Source organism: Pelodiscus sinensis, chromosome 29 (assembly GCF_052426305.1).
Source record: "Pelodiscus sinensis isolate ZL-2025 chromosome 29, ASM5242630v1, whole genome shotgun sequence".
Lineage (NCBI taxonomy): Eukaryota > Metazoa > Chordata > Testudines > Trionychidae > Pelodiscus > Pelodiscus sinensis.
In genome coordinates, this window is record NC_143080.1 from 8922037 (window position 1) to 8946264 (window position 24228).

General features: G+C 45.4%; 1 protein-coding gene across 4 annotated transcripts in view; it reads right to left on the reverse strand.

Annotated features, from left to right (window-relative positions):
* Window positions 1-24228, reverse strand: part of KANSL1 (KAT8 regulatory NSL complex subunit 1) — a 174889-nt gene that overhangs the window by 20521 nt on the left and 130140 nt on the right. For all 4 annotated transcript variants that reach the window (XM_075911136.2, XM_075911135.2, XM_075911139.2 and 1 more), the window contains 5 exons: window positions 23365-23506; window positions 15859-15963; window positions 8733-8848; window positions 6092-6284; window positions 1218-1383 (listed from right to left, as the gene is read on the reverse strand). In XM_075911136.2, coding sequence (XP_075767251.2) covers window positions 1218-1383; window positions 6092-6284; window positions 8733-8848; window positions 15859-15963; window positions 23365-23506 — 722 coding nt within the window. The remainder of the gene's footprint in view (window positions 1-1217; window positions 1384-6091; window positions 6285-8732; window positions 8849-15858; window positions 15964-23364; window positions 23507-24228) is intronic.

Sequence of the window (24228 nt, forward strand, 5' to 3'; positions counted from 1 at the left end):
CATCTGCTGAGGGGGCCACCAAGAGAGCCGGTTTCTGCCCGCCGTGGTGATGTTTTTGTGATGGGGGCATTAGGTACAGACAGCAAAAGCTTCCATAAACGAAGCGGTTTTTTTAACTGACAGCTTAAGAGGCAAAGGGATCTGGAAACCATTACCAAACCACCCAACTGACACAAAACTCCCCATAGACTGAATCTGGAAACACCCTGAGGCATCCGTGTAATGCTCTGGTATCCATTTATTGTCTTAAGAATACGCCACTAGTGGAGAGACCTTAAAAAATAGACTTAGAGCTCACAAGAAATCCCGTCATGGAAGTTACAGCCCCGTATTACACAGCTGGACATTAACCTCCGATTCACAGTGCACCACAGAAGATTTGTTGCTGATGTAGATAGAAGAGACTCTCCTTGGAGCTAAGACCATCTCCTCTTCTTCCCCCGCCCCCCCACTTTTTTTTTTAAAACCTAAATGGTCAAACTCTTTGGAAGCAAATACATTTCCCAACTAGGGATGTAAAAACCCGTTTGATATGTTAACTGGTTAAACTATATGTTTAACCGACCGGCAGTGTCGCAAGCGGGGGGGCTACTCCAGCCGGGGTGGACAGAGCCCAATGCACCGCACCATGGACGGGGGCTACTCCAGCCAGGCCCAAGCAGGCTGGGCCAAGCCTGTCACCATACTGAGGGGGTTGCTCCGGACATAGGCCACTGTACTGTGCCATTGGGGGAGGGAGAAAGGGGGCACCACTCTATCTTGGTTGGGTGCCGGTTAACTGGTTACCCTGGTAATCATGCTGTTAAGGCGAATGCTTGAACAGTTAACTCTTTAATCCCTATCCCTAACTCGTTTAAAATGGGATCAGTATAACGCTCAAACTCTGCTGCAAGGTTCCACAGCAATGTTGTCACAAGGCCTGAGTAAACAGGTGCGTGTCCACAACAGCGGGGATTCACCTCTTCTCATGGGGGAGCCATCCCCCTTAAGCCACTGACAGCTGCACACACTTCACACCGATCTACACACCAATCTACGTACCTAGCACGTTCCTATGGAAAGTGGCAAGTCTCTCCACGTTCTACAGCAGCACCACGTGGGCAGGTCCTCAAGCGGCTGGGTTATAGTAGCACCAAAGTTACCCAGTCTCTAGCCTGTTAGTTTGCCACCTTTCAGTATTTCTCCCTCTGTGTGTTGCATTACATTGCAGTGCTTACCGTCGGGGAATGATAGAACAGGGTGAATACATGAGTCCAGCTGGGAGAGGCGCTCCAGCAAAGGGGCTTCATACTGGATTTCCGGAGACAGGGAACTTCGGGTACCACACAGGACACACAACGGGTTCACATCACAGCTGCAGCGCACCGTGCTGTTACGATGAACCTAGGCCAAAACAAGTACATCTAGGTCAATACACGCCGCTCAAAGAGGCTGATGTGTCCACACCAGCTCATTCAACATGCCACCCTTAGGCCACTGGCAGAGAAATCCTTTTTTACCACAAATTTGAGCTGCTGGCCTTGCCGACACCAGGAAGAGAGGCACTTCCCCCACCCCCCAATTAAGCTTCAACAACCCAAAAAAATCCAACTGAGCACCAATAGAAAATACAGTGTAACACTTTCTGCAATAGCTCAATGAGCTAAAATTGGCTAAACTGAGTCTACAAGGATGTTAAAGGAAGTTTTCAGTCAACTTAAGAAGGCTCAGTTCAGCTGAGGGAAAGCACCTTACTTTCTAGGCAACTCAAGGCCAACATGAGAAATGAGTGTGCTAACTGTTGACATTTATGGCTAGGTCTTGACAAAAAAAAAAAAAAAAAAGATTAACAACCGTGTTAGCTCAATTAAGCCAGGCATTTCAATTCACAGATGTACAGATTTTAAGGCCAGAAGGGACCACTATGATCATCTAGTTTGACCTCCTGAGTCATTCAGGCCACAGAATCTCCTCTGAAAGGCCTACATCAGGCCCATAACTGGAGTGAGTGTAATACCATGTATTTTAGAGAGATACCCAGTCTTGACTCAGAGTCCAAGTGATGGAGAATCCACCACATCCCTCAGCATTGTTCCAGTTGTTGGTTAACCCCTGTTAAAAAAAACCTAACCAATCCCCCGTCAACGCACCTTTCGTAACTGCTGTTTTTCGAGATGTGTTGCTCATGTCCGTTCCAAGTAGGTGTGTACACCACATGCACAGTTGCCAGAAGGTATTTTCTCTACTGGTACCCGTCGGGTCAGCTGTGGAGCCCCCTGTGCTGCCTTCATGGCAGCATATAGAAGTCTCTACAGGCTATTCAGTTCTACCTTCCCAGATACTCCAACAGAAAATAGGCAGATGGGTCTTGGAATGAACTTGAGCAACGCATCTCAAAGAACACCACTTACGAAAGGCAATTATTTCTTCGAAGGATTACTTGTGTCACTTGCAAGCAGGTGACTCCCAAGCAGTTTGTAGAATGGGTGAGTGTTTACCAAGAGACCGACTACAGCACCGCCTGCCCAACGCAGCATCGTCTCTAGCCTGCTGCGTAATGGTGTAGTGCTGGGGTCTGCAACCTGTGGCTCAGTATGGAACCAAATCTGGCTCTCTTGTCAAGTCCAACACACATGGAACTTTTTACATTAAAATGAAAAAAATTCAAAATTTTAAGAACACGTCATTACTCATGTAGCTTGAAAGCGCACATGAACCTGAATGTAACCAGTTATGATGTAAATGTCAAAGAATCGTGCAAAAAGATGCAGCAGCAGAAGTCCCATTAAAGTCTGCGAGTGCAATGTTGCATTTGTACTATTAATCATCATGCCAATTATCAATAATACTAAGTTATAGATCCTTAGTCATGCAAATGGGCATTCTTATACTAGCTCTTTATTGACCACCTGTTCCGAATTTTGATCTAGTTTGGCTCTTTGGTTTGAAAAGGTTGCTGGCCCTTGTGTAGTGAGACATCTTAACTAGGAACCTGAGGAAGGAATGCTGCAGATGAAGCGCACTCTTAAAGTTGGGGCCAGTATCTTTGCTACGTTTGAGCATGCCCTCATGCAAACCATGATCCAGAAAGAGATCCTTTGGGAAGACACTGGGAGCCCCCTCATCTCCTGGGCAATCGCAATGAAGAGCTGCGCCAATTTCCAAAATAGCTGTCTGTGCTCAATGTAAAAAGCTAATAATCCCTGGCCACCTCAAAAGGGATCAGGTGTAGAGGGAAGGTCTTGACACTCCTGCACTGGGGAGTTCACTAGAACCAGACCTGATGGACCTCGCTGTGAGGCTGGAGTCAGTGGCGCCAGATGGATGGGAGGAAGGGGTCCCAGCATGGAGGCACCAGTGAGGTGTGTCCCTTGCTCCACCACTTTAGTGGGAGAGCAACCTCTGTCCTTTCTCTTGTTCAGCACCAGCGAATGGCAGTGAAGCCGGGAACTTGCTCTGGAATTCTTCTGCACTGGGAAATGGAGGTGCCGATGGTCCCTGGAGCCTGAGTCCTTTCTTAGTGCTGCAGCCCTTCTTACCGAGGCCAGCGTGCTCTGCACCCAAGTGCTGGGCTTGCACTCAGACACTGCCTATATCGCACAAGGACAAAGGGTTGACTACACAAGGAGCCGTTTCAGCCTGAACTCCCTCTCCTTCTTGATCCTGGGTCAGACACCTCTGCAGATCTTACACTTAGCCATTTGATGGACTTTTCCCAAGCACTTCAGGAGGAGTTGTGCATGTCTCCCTTTGCACAGGCCTCAGACAAAACTCACAGGGTTTGAAACCCTGAGGCGGAAGCATGTTCCAGTCCTCAGGAAAGGAAACTGGATGGTGGGAGAACCCCAAACCGAAACTTATCTAAACAATCGAAGACTATTTGAACTAACAACATTATCTACTTGCAGATAAGGAGAAAGTCAACTGGGGTTTGCTTGCTGTTTGCAGGAAAGGAGCTTCTCTAACTGGTAATAAGAAGGAACTGAAAAGACAGCAGGTCGGGAGGGGCCTATATACACTGCCATGAAGGTGCAATTCCAGGGGCTCCACAGCTGACCAGACGGGGACCACTAGGGGAAAAGTTTTTTGGTGTCTGTGCACACACCTACTTGGAATCAAAGAGGCATTTCTGGTCGCAGACTGGAAGCTAAAGCTAACCAATCATAGACCTTCTTATGCTTTTCTCTGCTAGATTAAGGAGCCACATATACTAATCAGAAATCTCCGTGGGATACCTATGGGGGCAGTGATCAAGTCATCTCTGACCTTTCTTTTGAATAAACCAAAGCAATAGTTTTTCAAACTTAGGGTCACAACCAGTGCTGGATGGTGGAACGTCGGGTGCTGGATCTCGGTGCTGTAGGGGGATCAGGTGAGCAGTGGGGGAACTGAGGCAGCTCTCTTCCTGTTCTGGCACAGCAGACTGCACTGCGCCCCAGAAGTAGCTGACAGCAGGCCTGGCTCTGAGGTGAGGGGGGGGAGAAGCACACAGGGCTCTGCGCACTGGTCCCGCCCTGAGCACTAGCTCCACACTCCCATTGGCTGGTCTGCAGTGCCAGAAGAGACTGGAAGCTGCCTTAGCGCCTCCCCTCCCCCGTGACAGGGAGCCACTTGAGGTAAGCCCGTCCTGCCCCAGCCTCCTCTCCCCTCCCCCAAGCCAGAGCCCCCTCCTGTATCTCAAAGCTCCCATCCTCAGCCCCACCTGGAGTCCACACACTATTCAAACTGTGTTGATGCCCACAACTCAACAATTTCCTTCAACTGGGTCATGAGGAAAAACGTTGAAAACCCCTGAGCTAGAGATTGGACCTTTTAAATCTCTCCCTACATGGAATATTTTTCCAAACTCTGAATCATTCTTAGAGCTCACTCCTAAACCCTTCCCAGTTTTTCAGCATTACTTTTCAAAATTTGGACCCCAGCATCCAACAGTATGCAAGCAACAATCTCACTAACGCTGCAGGCACATGAACCCACCATGGCAGGTAAGCCAGATTACTCAGCATAGCTCACGTGCTCCTAACAGCATTTACCACTTCAATTTCAGTCATCTGCAAATTTTAAAAGCAAGGATTTTATTATTTTCTTCCAAACCTTTGATAAAGGTGTTGAATGGCATTGGGCCAACAGAAGATCTGTGCAGAACCCTCTAGAAATACTCATAACTGGATGATGAATCTCCATTTACACTTGTATTAAGCTAATTTAATCGATTTAACAATTCAAACATGCCCTTTTTGTTCAACAGTATAGCACCTAACTGAGATAGCTCTCTAAATTCTAGTACCTGGACACTTGCAACCCTATGATAATGCAGTTTGGCTTGAAACCCTTGTTGCGTAGCAGTAATGAGACTAGTTTGCCCTGAGTAATGGTTCTTTAATCACGAGAGCCACCCAGAGTCCAACTAAACTTCTGGCAAGACTGAACCCACAAAAAATACCCATACCTCCACTGCTAGTACAGCCCTCTATGCGTACGCCAGAATGGTTTGCTATGCCCAAAGGAACATGTAAATAGTGAGAGTGCTTTACAAGATTTCTTTCCATTTTACTTACCTAAATGATGACATCATAAACCCCCCAAAAGTTAGCTATGCCATCTCCTGCACACGGGAATGGACTTTGCCTCCCATTCTTCCCCAACCCCACATTCACTTTTATTGAAAATACCCATGATAAATCGCAGTCTTATCTATAGTTAAGGTTACCTGACCATTCCATTTTACACAGCTTATGGCTTTACCAAATTTTTAAGAATTTTGCAAAGAAATTTTCCATACTGGGTATCGGCCTCTGCCATTTTTTAAATTATAGCTAATGTTTAATAAAAGTTGCTCATAAGATTTCTCCCCCAAGTACTTATTAATCCCCTCTTCTCTTATACAAGAGTTGCAATTATTGTCATAAATTAACTGTATGGTTTCCCTATAACATCTACAGCTGCTTATAGCCTCAATGCCATTTGCTAATTTAAAAAAAAAATATCTTAGATCAACCTCATATGGTGGAAGTCCATCAAGACTTCAGTTCTCACTCGGGTCACACATGCTTCCTGCCAACCAGTTCCACATCAAATAAAGATGAGCAAGAGGACACCAGCACACACTGACCTTTTTGGAGAGGGGTATGATGTTGCTAGGCCGAACGAGCCGCCGCTTCTTGCAGCTCAGAACCGGGCGGGTGCGAGCTGCAACACAGGTTCCATCAGAAGACGACACCATGTTCAGTCGCTGCTTTTTATGCAACAGCTCCTCCACATCTGAGCCATCTCCCTGAGCATGTTCTGCCAAGCCAGACTGAAGACTGTCCAAGAGCAGAAGAAATTGAGAGTATTAGACATTTTTATCCATTTGGCTATGCAGTGAATAGATGGCGCCCAAAGATCCAAACTGAGTTCACAATTCTGGCCACACCTACCACCAAAGATGGAAAAACTGAAGTATTTTTTAATTGTTTGACACCGTTGCATTTTCCTCTGATCACATTCCAAGTTTTAAAAAAAGGGCACTATGAAAAAGTGCAGAAGAAAGAGTAACCTACTAGGTATGTGAAAGTAACCATGTCATTACACGCAGTCTCTCCTCCCTCTGGCTGCCTCTGTATCAGAGGCAGCAGTGCAGGCGGAAGGAGGTGGAAGCTGGCAGGAGCCCGCAATCCCCACAGACAGGCTCCCACATCTCTCCCCCACTGCCTGCCTTTGTATTAGATGAAGCAGGTGGGAGCTGCCTGCCCCCCTTGCATATAACCAGGGCTCGCTGAACCGTGGTGAGTCCCGCTTGACAGCCATGCTGTCCGGCGATCTGCGCATGCACAGATCGCCCGAACCCGGCTCTTCCGGGCTACAATCTACTCACCACGGGTGAGTAGACTGTATTATTTGTCGAGCCCTGCATATAACCATGCATCAAATTTTCAGCAATTACACAACTATTTAATTAAACGCATTTTAACATCGTTAGTACCAACTAAAATCAACCATGAGAATTACATAAAATTCCACCAGGACATTTCAATCCCAATGGAAGCATTCTCTTTCTCTCTAACCTCATAGCTCTACCAACTGATGCCTCAAACCTAGCATGCAGGATCCCCTGAAATTCAAGTCTTAAGTCTCTCGAGACACTGGCAGGCTATCTGTAATGGGCCCAAATGCCACCGGGTACCAAGCTGAGAAACAAATGGTTGAGAATGGATGCTTAGAACCTAGACATGGACCCCAAATCTGGTCTCCACAAATTTGTACCATTGCAATCTTCATCGGTGTGACTGCAATGTTCATACTAGCCTTCCTGTGCACACAGCACCTCCGCACTGGCAGTATATACTTATCTTAATTCCAACACATCTCCTCCACTGGCCAGAACAGTTTTCTCCTCATTAGCATATAATGCCTAAGTTTTGTAAGTGAAATTACACAGTTCTCAAATGTAGCACCTTGATGGCAGAACTAACTGCAGGCATATCAAGGTATTTTGTTGCTGTACTGGGACAATTAACTGTATCAATACAATTGAAATACCACTGCTCTCTACAGCAGTGGTCACCAACCAGTCGATCAGGATCTCCTGGTCGATCTTGGAGCCTTTGACAGGTGTGGCCAAAAGGCAATCAAGCGCAGGCACTTCAGCTGCTCCTTCCCCCACTGCTGTGCATCTCCTGCCTTTTGCCTTGGAGCTGCCCCTCCCTGGGTGCCTGTTGCTTGCAGTGCAGAGCAGGGAAAGGAGAGGAGGGGGCGCTGGTGTCAGGATGCTCCCTCTCACCCTGTATTCTGTCTTCACAGAACAGGGCGGGGGAGCACAACAGGACTTGGGATGAAGGGAGTTTGCTGGCTGCTTTGGAGACTGGTGCAGGGCCAGGGCATGGGTAAGCCTGCCTTAGCCCCACTGCCCCACCACCCAGGAACCACACCTGAGGTAAGCAGGGCCCTGCTGGAGCCAGCTCCAATCCCCTCCCCCAGTCATGAACTCCCTCCTGCACCCTAAACCCGTCCTAGCCCTGGGCCCTCTGGACCCAAATTCCCTTACAGAGCCTGTATCCTGAGCCCTCTCCTACACCCCAACTCCTGCCCCAGGCTCAGCTCAGAGCCCCTCACACTCCAAATTCCCTACCAGAGCCTGTGCCCAAACCCTCTGCCCAAGCCTGGTGAAAGGAAGGGAGGATGGGGGAGGGAGGGAGGATGGGGGAGGGAGGGGCAGGAGGATGGAGTGAGAAGGGGCACAAAGGAGGCGGGGCAAGGATATCTGGGTTTGAGGTAGATCCTGGATTGCACTTAAATTCAAAAAGTGATCTTGTGCTGAAAAAGGTTGGAGACCCCTGCTCTACAGTGTGTACCAATAGACGAATAAATGCAACAGTGCTGGAAAACACCTTATGAACAGCTGCAAACACTTGCTAGTACTGCATGCATGGCAGAGATTTCCAACAGTCTTTGCAATACTTCAAGTCTCTTCAAGCGCCTCATGTCTGCTTTCACCCAACAGTAAATCCCACTATGTTCTCTTAATGACAGCAGCTCTGAAGTAGGATCAATTCCATCTAGGTAGTTGGTCTAAAGCACTGTTGATGATCACGTCTGTAATTAGGGTAGGTGTGGACTTAACGCCTACCACAACCATGAGAGGCTATAGCTATGCCTGAAAAAGGTTGAACGGTCACAGACTCTAGAGTTGGGCAGGCCTAGTTCATAAAGGGATACTGTCAATAACGCTAGAGGCATAAAATCTCCCCGGGCAGCCCATACAAGAGCCTTACGTGTTAATAACTCCATTGACAGGTCTCAGCGCTCCACAGGGTTTGGAGGGAAGGGATTCTGGAGTATTTCCAGCAGATGTACCAAGATTCACTGCTGGCTGGGAAACGGAAGCACCCTGCAGAGGAAAAAGAAAGGACACAATTGATGAAGTTTCCCACACAACCACGTAGATTTCCATCATCTGTACTTCTGCACCACTAGCAGAGACCAGATCAATAGGCTTCCATGCAGAACTTCAATTTCTGGAAGCTTCACAAACCGGCAAATATGTGTACGTTAGGGGAATAAGAGAACAAAGCAAGCCAAGAAACGCGAAGGTCCTATTAGGAAGATTTTAACATTATGCCTCACTGTAGCACAATAACCACACATGCAAATTACACTGACCCTCCAGAGATCTGCAGAACTTTGAAGTTCAGTGGCTTTAGATCACGTAAGCTGCCAGCATCATTCTGGGGCCCCTTCTACATGAAGAAAAAGCACCAAATTTTGACAAAGCTATCTACAAAGGGGTTTAGGTGCCTAAGACTGCAAATCTGGTCCCAAACATATTTTTAAACACGCTAAAGCTACGGATGTGAGCGTGTAGTCGTTTACATGATTAACCGGCAGGTGGGACACACTATTTTCTAAGCGCAGTCCAAATAGGATAAAAACAGTCAGCCCAGGATACCCTGAAGATCCCTAGGAACAAGCCAAGGAATAGAACGATCTGAAAGTATCAGGAGGAACTGCCTCTTGGGATGGGGGATGAACCATTTCCCCTCTCTCATCTGGCCCCTCTTCCTGAATATCCCAACGCAGAGGGAACACCCTGCGGCCCCCATGCAGCCCCACTGGAGTTCTATGTGTGGTCCACAAGACATTTTGTTTACTGTTGCCCACAGGGTTGCCAGATTCCGCTGGTTTGGGTCCGTGTCGTTCCACCCCCCCCAGTATTACTAAAGGGACAGGCATGTAAAGAAAGGGTACGTGAAGTGCGGTGTGTGCTGATTGCACATAACACTGACAGAGCTGTGCGCTCCCTCTGCATCCAATCAAAGCACTGGTACGATTCAGTCAACACACTCCGCAAATTCTAGGTACGCAGGTGCAGTCAGCGAAACTGCCCTGTCCTGGGACACCGTCTTGGTTAAGACAACTTGAGGCCCGCTGAGGTGAAGGAATGCCACTCACATGGCCCACTCGCTAGCCTAGCTTGCCCACCACTCTCCTAAAGTCTGTTTTTGTAAGCCTGTGAATTCTCTGGACCCCTGTGGCAGTTTGCTCAGTAAGGAACGGAGTGAACTGAAAAGGGGAGGTAGTTGGGGGGGAACAGGAGTCCAAGGAGGGAATGTTCCATGAGCCAAGGGCAGCATTGCTCATTTAGACTCAGCAAGGGGATCTGTCATCAATGTCCTTTATTTTTTGTGCACCACACCATTACACTGCTGATGCTCTCAGAGCCCTCCACAGGCTGCCATTTCCCTCAGACCTGCTGGCCAGACACACACACGTACACCGAGCCCTTGAATGGAGGCTATTTCAGCTCTTTGATTTGCTTCCGCCAGGAAAAAGGTAATTTAGACTGAAATAGGTTCTCTGCACTTGTGACGTACAAGGGGAGTGGAGTCAAGGTAGCAAGAGCAGCCAGCTCTGTACTCTGGGCACAGAGGCAGTGTTGTTCCTGCACTGGGAGACAGCAGAGCTAATAAAGTTGCCTGTGGCTACTGCTTAGGAAAAGAGAGCTGGAGACTCTAGAGTAGTTGAGAATCCAGGAGAAGCACCTGAAAAAGGCGGCACAAGCCTCTAGCAGTCTGTACTTACAGCTGCATTAATCACGTTTGTTTATTCGTGTGTGTGGGGGGGTGGGGGGGAGACAGGATGCTCTGCTATGGGTATGGGTGATGGACATTCAGCACAGCTGTGAGTATCAAGGGATGCTGGCAGTCTCCTAATTACCTTGCAACTGGTTTGCAATAGGGATGTTAGATAATGTTTATTTTAGTAATTGCGTAGCCACAAAAAAAAAAAAAGTATCAGTTACATGTTAATAAAATAATCTCTGGGGCAGGGTCAGCAGCCAGTGCACTCCCGGTCTCACTCCCAGGGAGCCCTCTGCTACTGCCCCTATATATAAGAGGCAGCAGCACAGAATGGGCAGAGCCAGTCCATGAGGGCTTTAAAAATCAGCTTTCTGTGAAGATCTCAGCTGCTCCAAGAACCCATGGAGCAACCTCTGTCCATGGAGAGCCCAGGCCTGCCACAGAGAGAGGTTGTTCCAGTATCCCGTCTGCTCCCTACCCCCAGCGCTGCTGCCTCTGATACTCTCCTCTCATGCTGTTACCTCTGTAACAGGTGCTTTTAAGCCAGCTCCCAACTCTCCCCTCCTTGCTGTCTCGGATACAGAAGCACCAAGGATGGGGGTGCATGTTGTCATTTGATTAACCAATAAGCCCAAGATTATTGGTTAATTATTTAAAGGACTATACCCTGACATGCCTAGTTTGCATCCTTTCCTACTCTGGTTTTTAATCTCTTGCTGCCCGACCACCACTAGTACGGACCTATGTTGGATGTGAAAGTCTAGAAACATGGCTACTTCCCAGGGCTGGCAGCACAGCAGAAGTCAGTCACACTGCAACCCCTGTGAAGGCCCCCTCTTTGCATTTGGAACTAGGCGTTCTCAGGACACTGAAGCCTCATAGGCTACACAACATTTCATTCTTATACATCCTTGTAGCTCTCAGACCTACTCTAATCTCTGCATTTACTTCTCTCAGCCGTTCTCCGTTCCGATGCTTCCTCTCTGCAGGGAAAAAACCGGTCACTGCAGCAAATAAAGCCTTCAAGTGCCATCTCCTGGCAAGGAGGGCTCACGTTAAGAGTACGTCTACACTGCTGGAGAACGAGCCTCCCAGCGCAGACACACAGACTTGTGTTAACGGGGCTTGCAGCTACTGCACTGAAAATATCTGTGCAGATACTGCAGCTCAGGCTCCAATGCCCGTTCCTCACTCCCTTGGGCTTGAGAGCCTGAGCACCAACGTAAAGCAACATCTACAGAGCTAGTTTGAGTGCACAAGTCCTATCAAAACAACTCTGCGGATCCAGGCTGGGCGGCTCACTCCCAGGTGCAGGGGAGACATATTACCAAGTGTCTGAACTAGCTAGAAGGGCTGGGAAGACATGGGGCAGAACAATTTCCTCCCCACACTCTTGTAGATCACACGGCTACCCTGCTGACTATCCAGGGCTGTAGCTACTTCAGGATTTCCCGTCATTCGTGGCATTTCCAGTCCTGAAATGGAAGCTAACAGAAGGAATTTCTAGACCTTGTGTGTAAATCTCCCCTTCCACTGTCAGGATCATAAATTCCCTTCCAGGGATTATCAGGCAATGTTCCACACAGCCTGCTGGAGTGATCCTACAACACATGCCACCCAATAGTCAACACCTGCTGAAACATCCTGGGGCTCTCAGAGGAAATTACTCTGAATGGAAGAGAGATTCAGACCCTCGAGAATGATTGGATCCACTTTCCCTTCCCCCTTTTGCACACCAGCTCTCCCTTCCCCTTGCAGCTTGCTCTGCAACAAGGAAATGGGTGCAGCCAAAGGGAACGTCATTCCATGCAGCACTCGGGTGCAGAGATAGTAATGCAGAACTCCGGAGCCTGGGCTGAACAGAACAGCCGGAGGCGGGGGAGGTTACATGAAAGAGGACTGAGGAGGGACACCAGATAAGGCTGCCCTCCTAATCGGGGTTTTAGTCAACAGGAATGTGCTCCAGACTTGTTCTCTGGCTCTGTATAACCAAGCCTCTTCCTGACTCACCGCCCCACCCGCTCTCTGAAAAAGTGCAATTAAACACATGCATAATCCTGCAGGGGGAGCAGAACTGCTTGGTGCCTAAAGGCAACATTTCCTGTGGCTGACGCCCTGGGCATTATCTCAGGCAGCCAGGCAGCTCACAACTCAACAAAAGGTGGAAGGCTGGGAGAGGACTGCACAGAAGAGCGGAGTGGGGGTGATAAGACAACTTCAAAGGAGGCCCCTATACGAACATGATAAGAGCCGACTTTGGGGTGTAGGCTACAACAGTGACCACATGCCTGTTTTGTGCAAACAGCAATCTCAGCACATGCTTCATTATTTCTTAGTAGCCCTTTGTATTGCTGTAGTATGCAGGAGGCCCAACCAGGAATCCGGATCCCATGGTGCTAACACTGTACAAATATGGGTCACTGTCCTGAAGAGCTTACGTTCCCAGCGGATACAAAACTAAGAAACAGAAACACCAGATAACAATGAGAGGATAACAACCAGTGCGACACAGTGGTACCAGCACTGACTGACCAGGCATCACAGCACAGGAGAGTTTTTAGAAGGGATCTGAAGGAAGATCATGCGATGGCCTTACCACCTTGCGGTCATTTATGGGGAGTTCCTTCATAGGGTCAGCACAGGAACCTATGTTTTGTTTTTCCTTTTGAAAAGCAGCACTGGCATATTCTCAACACTTTCTGATTTAAACAGACACTCTAGAGCAAAATGAAGTCTTCCTCCCACTGTTAAAACTTCACTATTTATCTCAGTCTTCAATCTGGCATTGGCGGATTCTCTCAAGTGACAGGAAACTTATTCACTGCATGGGTTTGCCTTCTCTGAGGTTCTCAGAGAATTCTGTTCTACTGTACGCCTGTTATTCCCTGTCTATTATTTGGTTGTCATGAAAGAAAGTAAATAATCACTGGTCAGAACCAGTCACTGTATGATCTAAAGCACCTTCTGCTATTCCAGCCTCGTAGCCTTACTCTTGCTCTGCTTCTGTACTTCAATCCTAACCTGTAGCATACCCTGCTTCTCTGGTCAGAAGCAAATCCTCTCCACTGTAGCAAATTACGTAGTACATTTTATGATGGGGTGAACTGCCATTCAGTGACTAAAAAGACACCCCAAACAAATGTATTTGATTCCCAGTCTCAAGAGGTGAAAACCCAGTACAAAGTTATCTGTAGCACTGTCTGTCCTTTATAGGCTGTCAGTAATGAGATATTCTTGTCCATTATTGATTGGTATTGGTAATGTCGTATTGTTGGCCATTATAAGTAGGCTTGGCAAAAACAGATTTTTAAATAATGTTGACAGACTAGATCAATGTTTATTTTTCATGGTTTTTTTTTTAGGTTTTAATCATTTAAATTTTCACTTTGTGGGAAATTATGCCCTCATGTCAAACCATTATTTAATGACGACAGACAGATTCAAAACGCTAAAACTTTGTAACTGTTACAACTTGAACTTTCAGCATAATATGCCAAAATACACAAAGGAAATAACTAACTCAAACTAAGTTCTCGGGTTAGATTTCTCTTATATCACCTAATTTTTAGTGTTGTCAAGGGAAATATTTTTCCTTCCTGGCTGCCTATGCAGTGAAATTGACATTAACCAACAAAAATCTAAAACCTTCCACACCTAATGGTGAGGAAAATAATCAGGGCTGATACTTGACAGTAGCAAAGAGAACACTAGAAACCTTCAAAATAGGACATCAAAATAATGGGAAGTCCTCTGTTTCGGGAGCCAAATTCCAAAAGTGTAGCAACAAGAGAACATGGGTTTTATTTAATATTCACCCATAGAACAGGCTTTCTATGCCAACTATGGATGCTTAAAACCCACTGTCTTATACAGGCAGAAATATTCATCTTGTGTCTGAATTTATAAGCTAGAATAAATATTAACCATTCTGTAGCCACACAGATACTAACTCTCACCACCAAATGCAATGAGTGGCAAAATTCACATATTCTTTGGGTGCTCCGACAATTTGCTGCAGATTTAAACTTACCACACCCTAGCAGCTGGGCCTCTATGGTCACTGCCAGTATGAGGACCTAGTGGTCAGTCCAAGTGTGGCTCTCTGTACTATGAAGCCATTTGCAAAAACCTCATCTTTAATATGTAGGTGTTGCCATGAATGATTACAAGAGCAAGCCAGGCCAGGATGCGCTGCTTGATGAATCCCAGAGTTTATGGCCTACATTTCTGTGTTAAACAAATATTAAATTCTCTGTATAGCTCCCACTCAGGGATCTCCTAGCATCATTTATTCCTATTTGGTGGGAAGTGAAACAAAGGCATTGATTAATATCCGCTTTTTCCAAGAAGCTTTCATTAGTTTTGTGCCCCTTCATCCCTGGGGGTATGCGATCAAGAGTGTTTTGCTAGAGGGAGGACGGTCAGAGATTAATTTCACATCTTAAGCGTGGCTTTTCACTTGTAAACCATTACATAAATGTTACTCTGGTCATCTGAAGAAGTGGACTGTGCCCACAAAAGCTTAAGATACCATCTAAATGTTTTGTTAGTCTATAAAGTGCTACCAGACCATTTGTTGTTTAAGTTTATAAATGTTACTGTTTATTATAAGGGTTTGTGAGGGGACTCCTGTTCTAGAAACATGTCCAAGTGACCATATTTGTTGGAACCAATCCCCGCCCCTGCCCCCTCTCCCCGAAAAAACCCTCCTCACTGCCATCAATTCTCTAGTAAACCTCCACTAAGAGGCCTCATTTCAGGATACCTACGCAGTGAGAGCTAGCCAAGCTGTGCACCATGTTCTAAGGCAGGGTTGTTCAACTTTGGAAGCCCCAGGGGCCACAATGACACTCACAGCACATGCTGAGGGCTGCAACTTAAGTGTGGTTGCATATACATGCAAATATATATGCAAATAGCTTCTTCCACACTGACAGGCATGAATACAAAGCACTTCCCACAATGCCCCAGCACCTCCTTCCTGGGGCCTAGAAATGCCAACACTGTGCACCCGCCTGTTCCAGCCAGCCTGTCCACTTGCGTCTTTCAACGATCACTCCGCCTGGGAGACGCCTTGCCGTTGTGGGGCATGCTCCCCATGGAGGCTATGTTCAAAGGATCTCCCCCACCTCCCTCTGGCCGTGTGTTGAGCTCCAGGTAACCCAAACCGCACTGCAGGCCACAAACAACGGCCCTTCTCTAAGGGCTTCCAGACACCCCAGGCTAAGGGTCAGTCTTCCAGGACACCCTCCCAAAACAAGATGCACCAATACATGCAAACATATATCCAGTTGTGTTTCTTTCCATATTTGGCACTTACCAGTCTGTCAGTCCCGGGCTCCAGCTTAACTTCAGCACTAAGGGAATGAGATGCATCATCTATTGCAGGATCTGGGGTTGATGCTTCACCGAGCACTATCAGTCCCTAGAGGAAAGAAAAATATAACAAGGATTATTACTGCAGCATGGTGGATGGCCTTCTTCAATCTCGTGTGTCTTTCCTCCTCTTCACGCTCCAGAAGCCTAAACCACCACTCCAAGTGCGTGTGCCCCCAGCATTGTTCGAACAGCAAACAGAATCCCAGCCGCATGGATTTTCCCATCACCTAAGCTAAACTGGTGCGGACTCCTCCATAGCACACAGCTGGCTCCCTCTCAGGCAAGGCTGATGAAATGCTGCTGCTCCTCTCCCATGCACTGTACGTACTCTAGAGTCAGCTAGCTATATGTGAGCAAATACAAAGAGAATGTTTCCATGGAGTGGAAAGGGGCATTATTTTTTGTAATAGAGAATACGAAGTGGAAGCCCCATCGCAGCAAGACAAAGGGGAAGGCAAAGTCACAACTATGCAAGGCAAAGACAGCAAACCCTGGCTAAAAACCCCAGCACCAACTTGCAGCAGATTTTCATCGTGGAAGCTGCATTCTCAGAGGTCAATAAAAGAAAGAAAAACTCTGATATTTAAATAATCAGCAGCCGCTAACTGTCCAGTAGGGCACAGAGGGCTGTTTTATCTAACGATATTGATTGTCTCCTATTTTTCCCTTTCACCCCAAAGCACGTGAAGTTTAATTTACCATTGGAGAGGGTCCAGTGGAGGGCGACCAAAATGATGAGGGGGCTGGAGCATATGACTTATGAGGAGAGGCTGAGGGAGTTGGATCTGTTTAGTCTGCAGAAGCGAAGAGTGAGGGGGGATTTGATAGCAGCCTTCAACTTCCTGAAGAGAGGTTCCAAAGAGGATGGAGAGAGGCTGTTCTCAGTAGTGACAGATGAGAACAAGGAGCAATGGTCTCAAGTTGTGGTGGTAGAGGTCCAGGTTGGATATTAGGAAAAACTATTTCACTAGGAGGGTGGTGACGCACTGGGATGTGTTACCTAAGGAAGTAGTGGAGTCTCCATCCCTAGGGGTGTTTAAGTCTCGGCTTGACAAAGCCCTGGCTGGGTTGATTTAGTTCGGATTGGTCCTGCCTAGAGCAGGGGCTGGACTTGATGACCTTCTGAGGTCTTTTCCAGCTCTATGGTTCTATGATTCTACCAACCAGAACTACTCTACTTTTATACTAAGCGGATGCTAATAACTCATCATGGCCGCACATGAATTAGGAACTGACAAAGATGACCTATTTAACACTCACAACGGGGGTGAACAAAGGAGAAAACCTTTTCGTAAGATACAACTAGGGGGAGGTGAGAGGTGGGCTGCGAGGAAGAGGTTGGTTCCTATATGTACAACACCCCATTCCCCAGGTAAACATAACTTAAAGGCGATAATAAGGAAAATAAACTGGAAGGAAAAGGATAACAGCAGTGAAGGGGCAGCACTAATGAGAACAGAAACATGATAAAGCTTGCGAGGGTGGTGGGAGCATGAGGAGCACCTTAAAGGCATGAATGTGCAGTGAGGTGAAGACAAACTAGGACAATGGAGATGGCTGGTCCTTCCCTAGGATGCAAACAGGCCTACTTGGAAGGAGGAGAGCAGTTTTCAGGGATACAACAAGGCCATTAAAGCTAGGGAAGAGCAAAAATGCTCCCCACTTCCACAGAACTCTGTGGCCATGTGCACGGGCCTCCCAGATGCCTCCACAAGCCTTGCATGGACACGTGGTATAGCAACAACTGCCTCTTACAGACACTTGTACTGATGGCACCCTTCCCATATTTGAGCCTAACTAACATCATGGCTTGAAGGAATCCGACCTAGAATAGCAGTCCACTGGGTTTCCAGAAAATCATGGTGGCCACCCATAATCCAGTAATTTATTTAAGAGCCACCAAACAAGATAAGCACGTATAAATAAAAGGAGAGAGGCGGTTTCTGACAAGCGGTGCTGTCTGCCTCCATTCTTCCATCCCCCTGCTTCCTTATTCCCCTTAAGAAAACTCACCAATGTCCAGGGAGGATTTATTATTTTCTATAGATTTCTACGCGTCAGAAGACAGAGTTGGGCTGAGAAGTGATGGGGAGGTGTTGGATACTGGAATTCTATAAATGCTTAATCGCTGTGCTGCTTCTCCCAGCTTCCCAAAGCAGTGATCTACCCAAAGCAACCCATTATCTTCTGCAGCCAGTTCCAAACCCATCCAAGGTTGGGAACCAGAAGCAGGAAGGTAGGTCAGGCAGAGGAAAACTGGCATGGAGCTAGCAAACAGACTGGCAATGGTGAAAGATATGCAAGAAAACCAAGAGCAGTCTCCTTCTTCTCCTGGCATTCACACAGTCGTGTGCCCCCCCCCCCTTTTTTTTTTGCTCGGGGAAAGCAAAGTGAAGAGGCAGAGAAAGTCAGGGTTAATGAAAGGCTTTATTATCTTCAATCCACCCTCAATAAGAACATAAATAGAGGAGCAGAACTGTTCTGGGGATTCCAGGAAAACAGCAGTGATCAGATCTAACACCTACGATATTTATTAGTAAAATGATTTGAAACTTTTTTTTTAGTATCCGTCACCATTTTATTCTCAGTGCCTGAATATTCAGTCATACCTGCCACTGTATTGTTTTTAGCCAGAGCAACTCTAGTCTGATGAAATATAAAAGAGCTTTAAGAATCCCCTACATGAGGAATGCAGGGTAGAGGAAGTCTTGTACTTTAAAAAATAAAATTTGATGTTTTAAATCCTTCATTTAGAAAATTTGAAAGTATATCCTTTTTTATACTTCCATATAGGATATTTATTACCAGCTCTTGCCTTACATTCTCTCTTAGAACACTATTCTGAATTAAGCTGTGGGAAATGGCTAGGTTTCCTTCATCACAAACCTATATAATTTATTACAGTAACCAAATGGAACCCTTCCTCTAGATAGCGAGGTGTTTTGTTTTACTTTTTCAAGCCTCAATGATTTACTCTGCTTTATAAGTAGGGATTCAATCATTAATTAACTTTATAGTTCAACTCTTTAAGCAGAAAAAGTAAAGGGAAACATGTGAGCTCTAATTAGGGACTTAGAATGACATATTTAAAGCACCCAGAAACATGCTAGGTACTTTACAAACAAGAAATTTGATGGTTCCTTCTTGCATACACTGGTTAGTCTGATTATTTTTTCTCTGTGCAAATTTTATTAACTATGGATGGGATTAACTGGAAGCCATCTGTATACCCCATCTGACAATGCGACATGCCCCAGACACACGGTGCTCATACTACTCTAGTATCAGCCAGCCTCTAATAAGACGATATTGGGTAGGAAGAGGGGCAGTAGAACACAAAGCCGTCTCAGAAGAAGGCTGTAGAACAGGGCTACTCAACATGCGGCCTATAGGTGGGAGCCAAAAACAAAAAAGTAGTCAATATAATGGTCTTCTGATGATGTGTGTTTTAGTAGCTACATTCCTGGACTGTCATTGCTCATTAAAAGTGCTGTCATGTGGGTGGAAATCGGGTAAAATACTGCATTTTATTAATATCAGCAGAACTGATTTAAATGGGGCCTGCATGTTGTGTAGTCTTGCCTTAATCTTTGTATTCATGCCTGCCAGTGTGAAAGAAACTATTTGCAGGTACATGCAACCACGCTTAAGCTGTGGCCCTCAGCACGTGCTGTGAGCAACACTGGGGCCCCCGGGGCTTCCAAAGTTGTGTAGCCCTGCTGTAGAGTTATCTTCACTCCTCCCAATATAAACCTGATTCACTGAGTTATCCCAAGTTTAGCAGGAGATGTGTACATAGAAACTGCTGCAAATCACTGTCTGGCAACAAGCTCTTCCCAATAACTGTTTCAGAACTGCCCCCTCTAATTCATAACAAAATCCCTGGGTTGCATGGGTGGGGGTTTAACATCATCCACCACAACCACCAAGCAAGTAGACTAGGAATGAATTTATTGCACTCTCTCTCTCTGTCTGAACCAACAAACAATTTGAATCCTGACAGCAGAAGTAAGAGAATATCCCAGCCCTCACCTGCTTTCCAAGAGGCAATTTCGCTGAACACCTTTACACTTGAATCATGCCGATAAAAGCAGACACTTTCAGGCAAAGATCTTAAACCTTAAATTATGCCTTACTACTCCCATTGTAAGGTCTCTTACAGGTAAGAATACTCTCTCTCTCTCTCTCTCTCTCTCTCCCCCTCAAGTTAATTCACTTTCCCTCTCCTCCTCAGGCACAGTGCTCTGCTAACAGTGAAGCTAGTATCCTATATTGGTGCAAGGAGACAAAAGTTGTCAAAAAAATTGCCTGTGTGCCAACAGCTGCTGTCATTTTCTCTAACCTCAAAATCCAAACAGGGGCAGAGATGGCCAAGAAGGCTTTATGAAATGAAGACAGATGGAGGCACATTTATTCCTTCAAACATAAAAAGCAGACACGATATCAGTAAAAATAACCAAACAAAAAACACAGCCCCCCCCCCATAAAAACAAGTCTCAAGTTTGCCAGTGACTAGGCCTTTACAAGCCTTTGAATGATTTCACATATTTGAAAAAAAACCCGTAATTAGGCTCGCAGCACCTGAGAGACTAACAAAATGTGTGGATGGTATCATGAGCTTTCATGAGCACAACCCACTTCTTCAGATGAATGGAGTTCAGACTCTCACACCACCCAAAAAACTTTGTTTTTTCAACACACCGCTTGCTACCATGTTTCAATTCAACTAAGCCAAATATGTTAAAAATACATCTGATTGATGCTGAGCTGGCTTGGGCACACTACAGATCCAGCCATCTGAAGAAGTGGGTTTTGCCCACAAAAGCTCATGATACCATCTACATGTTTTGTCAGTCTTTAAAGTGCTAATGGACTATTTGTTGTTTAAGTTTTTCCTTGTAAAAATTGATATTCTGAATTTAACTACCCTGGCTTCTGCTACTTCACTTACACAATTTTGCCCTATTTTGATGCAACGTCCTTAAAAAAAAAAATGAAGATTTGGAATAAAAGCCCAGAAATTTGATTTTCAAGAGAGTAAAAAAGGAATTCAGGACTCATTCAACAGAAACCATATTTTAAGCCCCACCTCTGTTCTAGGCTCGACTTATGATCAATATGGAATCAAATTATGTTGGCTAAATAATGAATTGAAGCTCAACAATCAAATGTGTAATTCATCATTTTCTAACACAAAAAGTGTAAATATTTAGAAAGGAAATAAATGTAAGTACTGCTCCAGAACTGCTAATTAATATTTGTAAACACATGCTCTTACGCATCTATCCTGGTTAGCAAAAAATAAATACCAAGTTTAATGTGCTACGGCTATATTTAGTTACAAATAGTGAATGGTTGGTAACCGATCAGAATCTAGTCTTCTTTTGGAAAATAACTAAGAAGTATTTATGCTTAGCATAACATGACTAAAACTGAGTATTTAAATCAAGATTTCCTGCCTGCGGATCTAGATTATGATTAAAATCAGTGACAAATACTTCTGGTTTAAAACACCCTAGACATGTCAGACTATGGGTAAACTGTCACCTAGTTCAGAATAGTTGCCACATCTAGAGTAAGTGCACTACATTTTGTCTCTCTCTCTCTCTTTTTTTTTTTTTTTTTTAAAAAAAACACAAACCACAATACCTGGAGCAGGAAAGGCACTTGATTCTAGTCTTTATAATTATAGTTTTTATTTAAAATGCACTCCCTGCATATATGTTTAAGAGACCTTATGCCCCCTTCACTTTATGTTCTCCTTGGACCGCCATTTGATTTCATTCAGAAGGATAAGAGACGGATGTTACGTTGTGCCAGACCCACTTAGCTAGTTCCCCTGACCAGCGGTAAAGTGTGTTGCCATGCTAGAACCCCTGCCATTGATGCAAAGGGAAACTTGTGACCTGAACAAAACATGGATCAACACCAGACCACCAGGCATGAATGGCTGCCTCCATTTAACAAGCTGGTTGTCAACAGATGCACTGATGCCCACAGAAACAGTGCATCACATTATGGCAACTGGAACAATAAACTGTAAAGCAGCAAGGAACACACTGGTGTTTCCCACTCTAGAGACCTGGGTTTGCACGTGAACGGGTATGGAGTGTTCCTAGCTCGCTTGGAACTACTGATCAACATGCAGGAGGAGCCCAGGGCTGGAATACCATTGGGAACATAGCACCTTGGGGTCGGAGATGCACCAGAGCTGGATGGGGGCACTGGTCTGGAAGAGGAGGAAATACTAGCAAACAGAAGTAATAGCAGAGCTGATGAGAGGCCCTGGACTTTACTAGTGGACAGAAGTGATTTTTTGGGACCGAATTGGAGGGTGGAATTTCACACAGCCCTCAAAGTCAGAATTGAGTCTTGTTTGTTTCCCAGGAGTATTAAAATTAGGTTCCAAATTGGGGAAGATGATGAAATTGAGGCAGGGGAAGCCCTATGGAAATGCCATCTCAAGCACAGATATTTGTATCGGTCTGAACAGTAAAGAATATTAGTGCCACTCCGAGCACTCAAACATAAAAAGCCTGCTTTTCTCTAGAGCAGCTGTCTGGAATGGAGAGAGAAATCCACCATGTCTCCCATTTACTTCCTGCTTTCACGTTTCCAGGGTTTTTTTTAAATGAGCATGTCTTCTTGTTTACCTCTAAAGTTACATCCCACACATACAATTAGAACCTACGTAAAAGCCCAGTGGAAGTTTTGTATAAAGGTCAAGCATGACACTAGACCCACAGGAAGCAAACTCATGGCTGTTTGAAAATAAAAGTAGTTGCTCTTAAACCTTAAATCTTAATAATTGTATTTTCTTATTAAAGTCTCTTCCTCCCATTTACCTTTTTCAATACACTCTTCATTTCCTCCCATCCTTTTCATTCACGGACATGCTACATACTTCGCTGGATTCCACCGGTGGAATCTTCCCCAACTTCTGAAGCCCCATGTATTGATGCCATGGTACTTTAAGTTTGACACGTTTGATGAGAGTCCAAAAAAGACACACGCTCTAAGTCACATCCTTTTGGGCATTAAGTACAGATAAATTTATTTTCCCCCCAGAATTCTTTGGCTCTGCTGCTCTTTATACTCACCTCCCAGCTACTCTCACAAGAAAAAACAACTATGTATAATCACTTTCCTAGCCAATGTGTAAAAGCAACAACACTAAGCACCAGCTCCGTTCAACAGTTCCAATCGCTGGTTTAAGTGGCACAGCTGTCTTTCTGCTTTGTGTAACCCCAGATGAAAGAATTGTTTCTGACACATGTTCAAATTAACATTAGGACTAACCATATTTGTGCGATATGCCTAGTGGCATCACACACCAGACATGTTAAGCCTCAACATCTAGAACAATATGTAATACACATGTACACGCTGCCCTGAAAAACAACCATTGACAAAAAACTAGTGTCCCCAAATCCTCCCCATTCTTTACCTTATTAGCGCGAATCTGCTTGTAAATATCTGTCTGTTGTCGGATTCGGTATTCCAGGTCTGAGACGTGAGCCTGGAGCCAGTTCCAGCGACTGACTATAGCGGCTCGGTCTGCTGCCCATCTCCATTCTGACCGTCTCCTCCTGAAAGAGGAAAACAAGTAATTGAACACAATTCCAAACAGAGACAAAGCTTTGCTGGGTAGCTCTAAAAGCAGATATATCAAAAGCTTAAAGTAAAATGGCATAAATATCTCTCTCAAAGACAATGTTAATCTGCTGCAGAAATACAGAGGCCTATTAGGATAGATTATATTATTCATGTCTGATGCTTCTAAAATCCCATGCTTCAGGGCTTCTACCAGTCATCTGTAGGGGTAAGGAAGGAAATTCATTCGAAGTGCTAGTTTGCTTAGCACCCATCTCCCAAGGCAGGCCTGCTCTCACCAATAGGGTAGAAGCCACTACAAAGTCCTTGTTTCTCAATAGCAAGGAAATCCATTTAGAAAGAAAAAAAGGAGAGACTATATTGTTAAGTTTCTTTCATTAACAAGTATTAAAAAATGCAACAGGGTGAGGGAAACTCTTATAAAGTCACTGCCACATCCTTCTTTATCCAACATATACTACTTTTCAAGTGTTCTGACTCTGGGCACAGTGTGTGCACACACCTCATCAGAATACAACAGGGACCTTGACTCGAAGAAGAAAATGAAGCATTGAGGAACGCTATGCTTTAAGACAAGGGCTGCCAAGCAATTTAAAAATTAAATTATTAACTGTGCAATTAAAAAAAAAAACTAGTCTCACACTGCATCACCATGCCCCCAACTCCAAGCCCTGAATATTCTTTCCCTCCCTTCGGA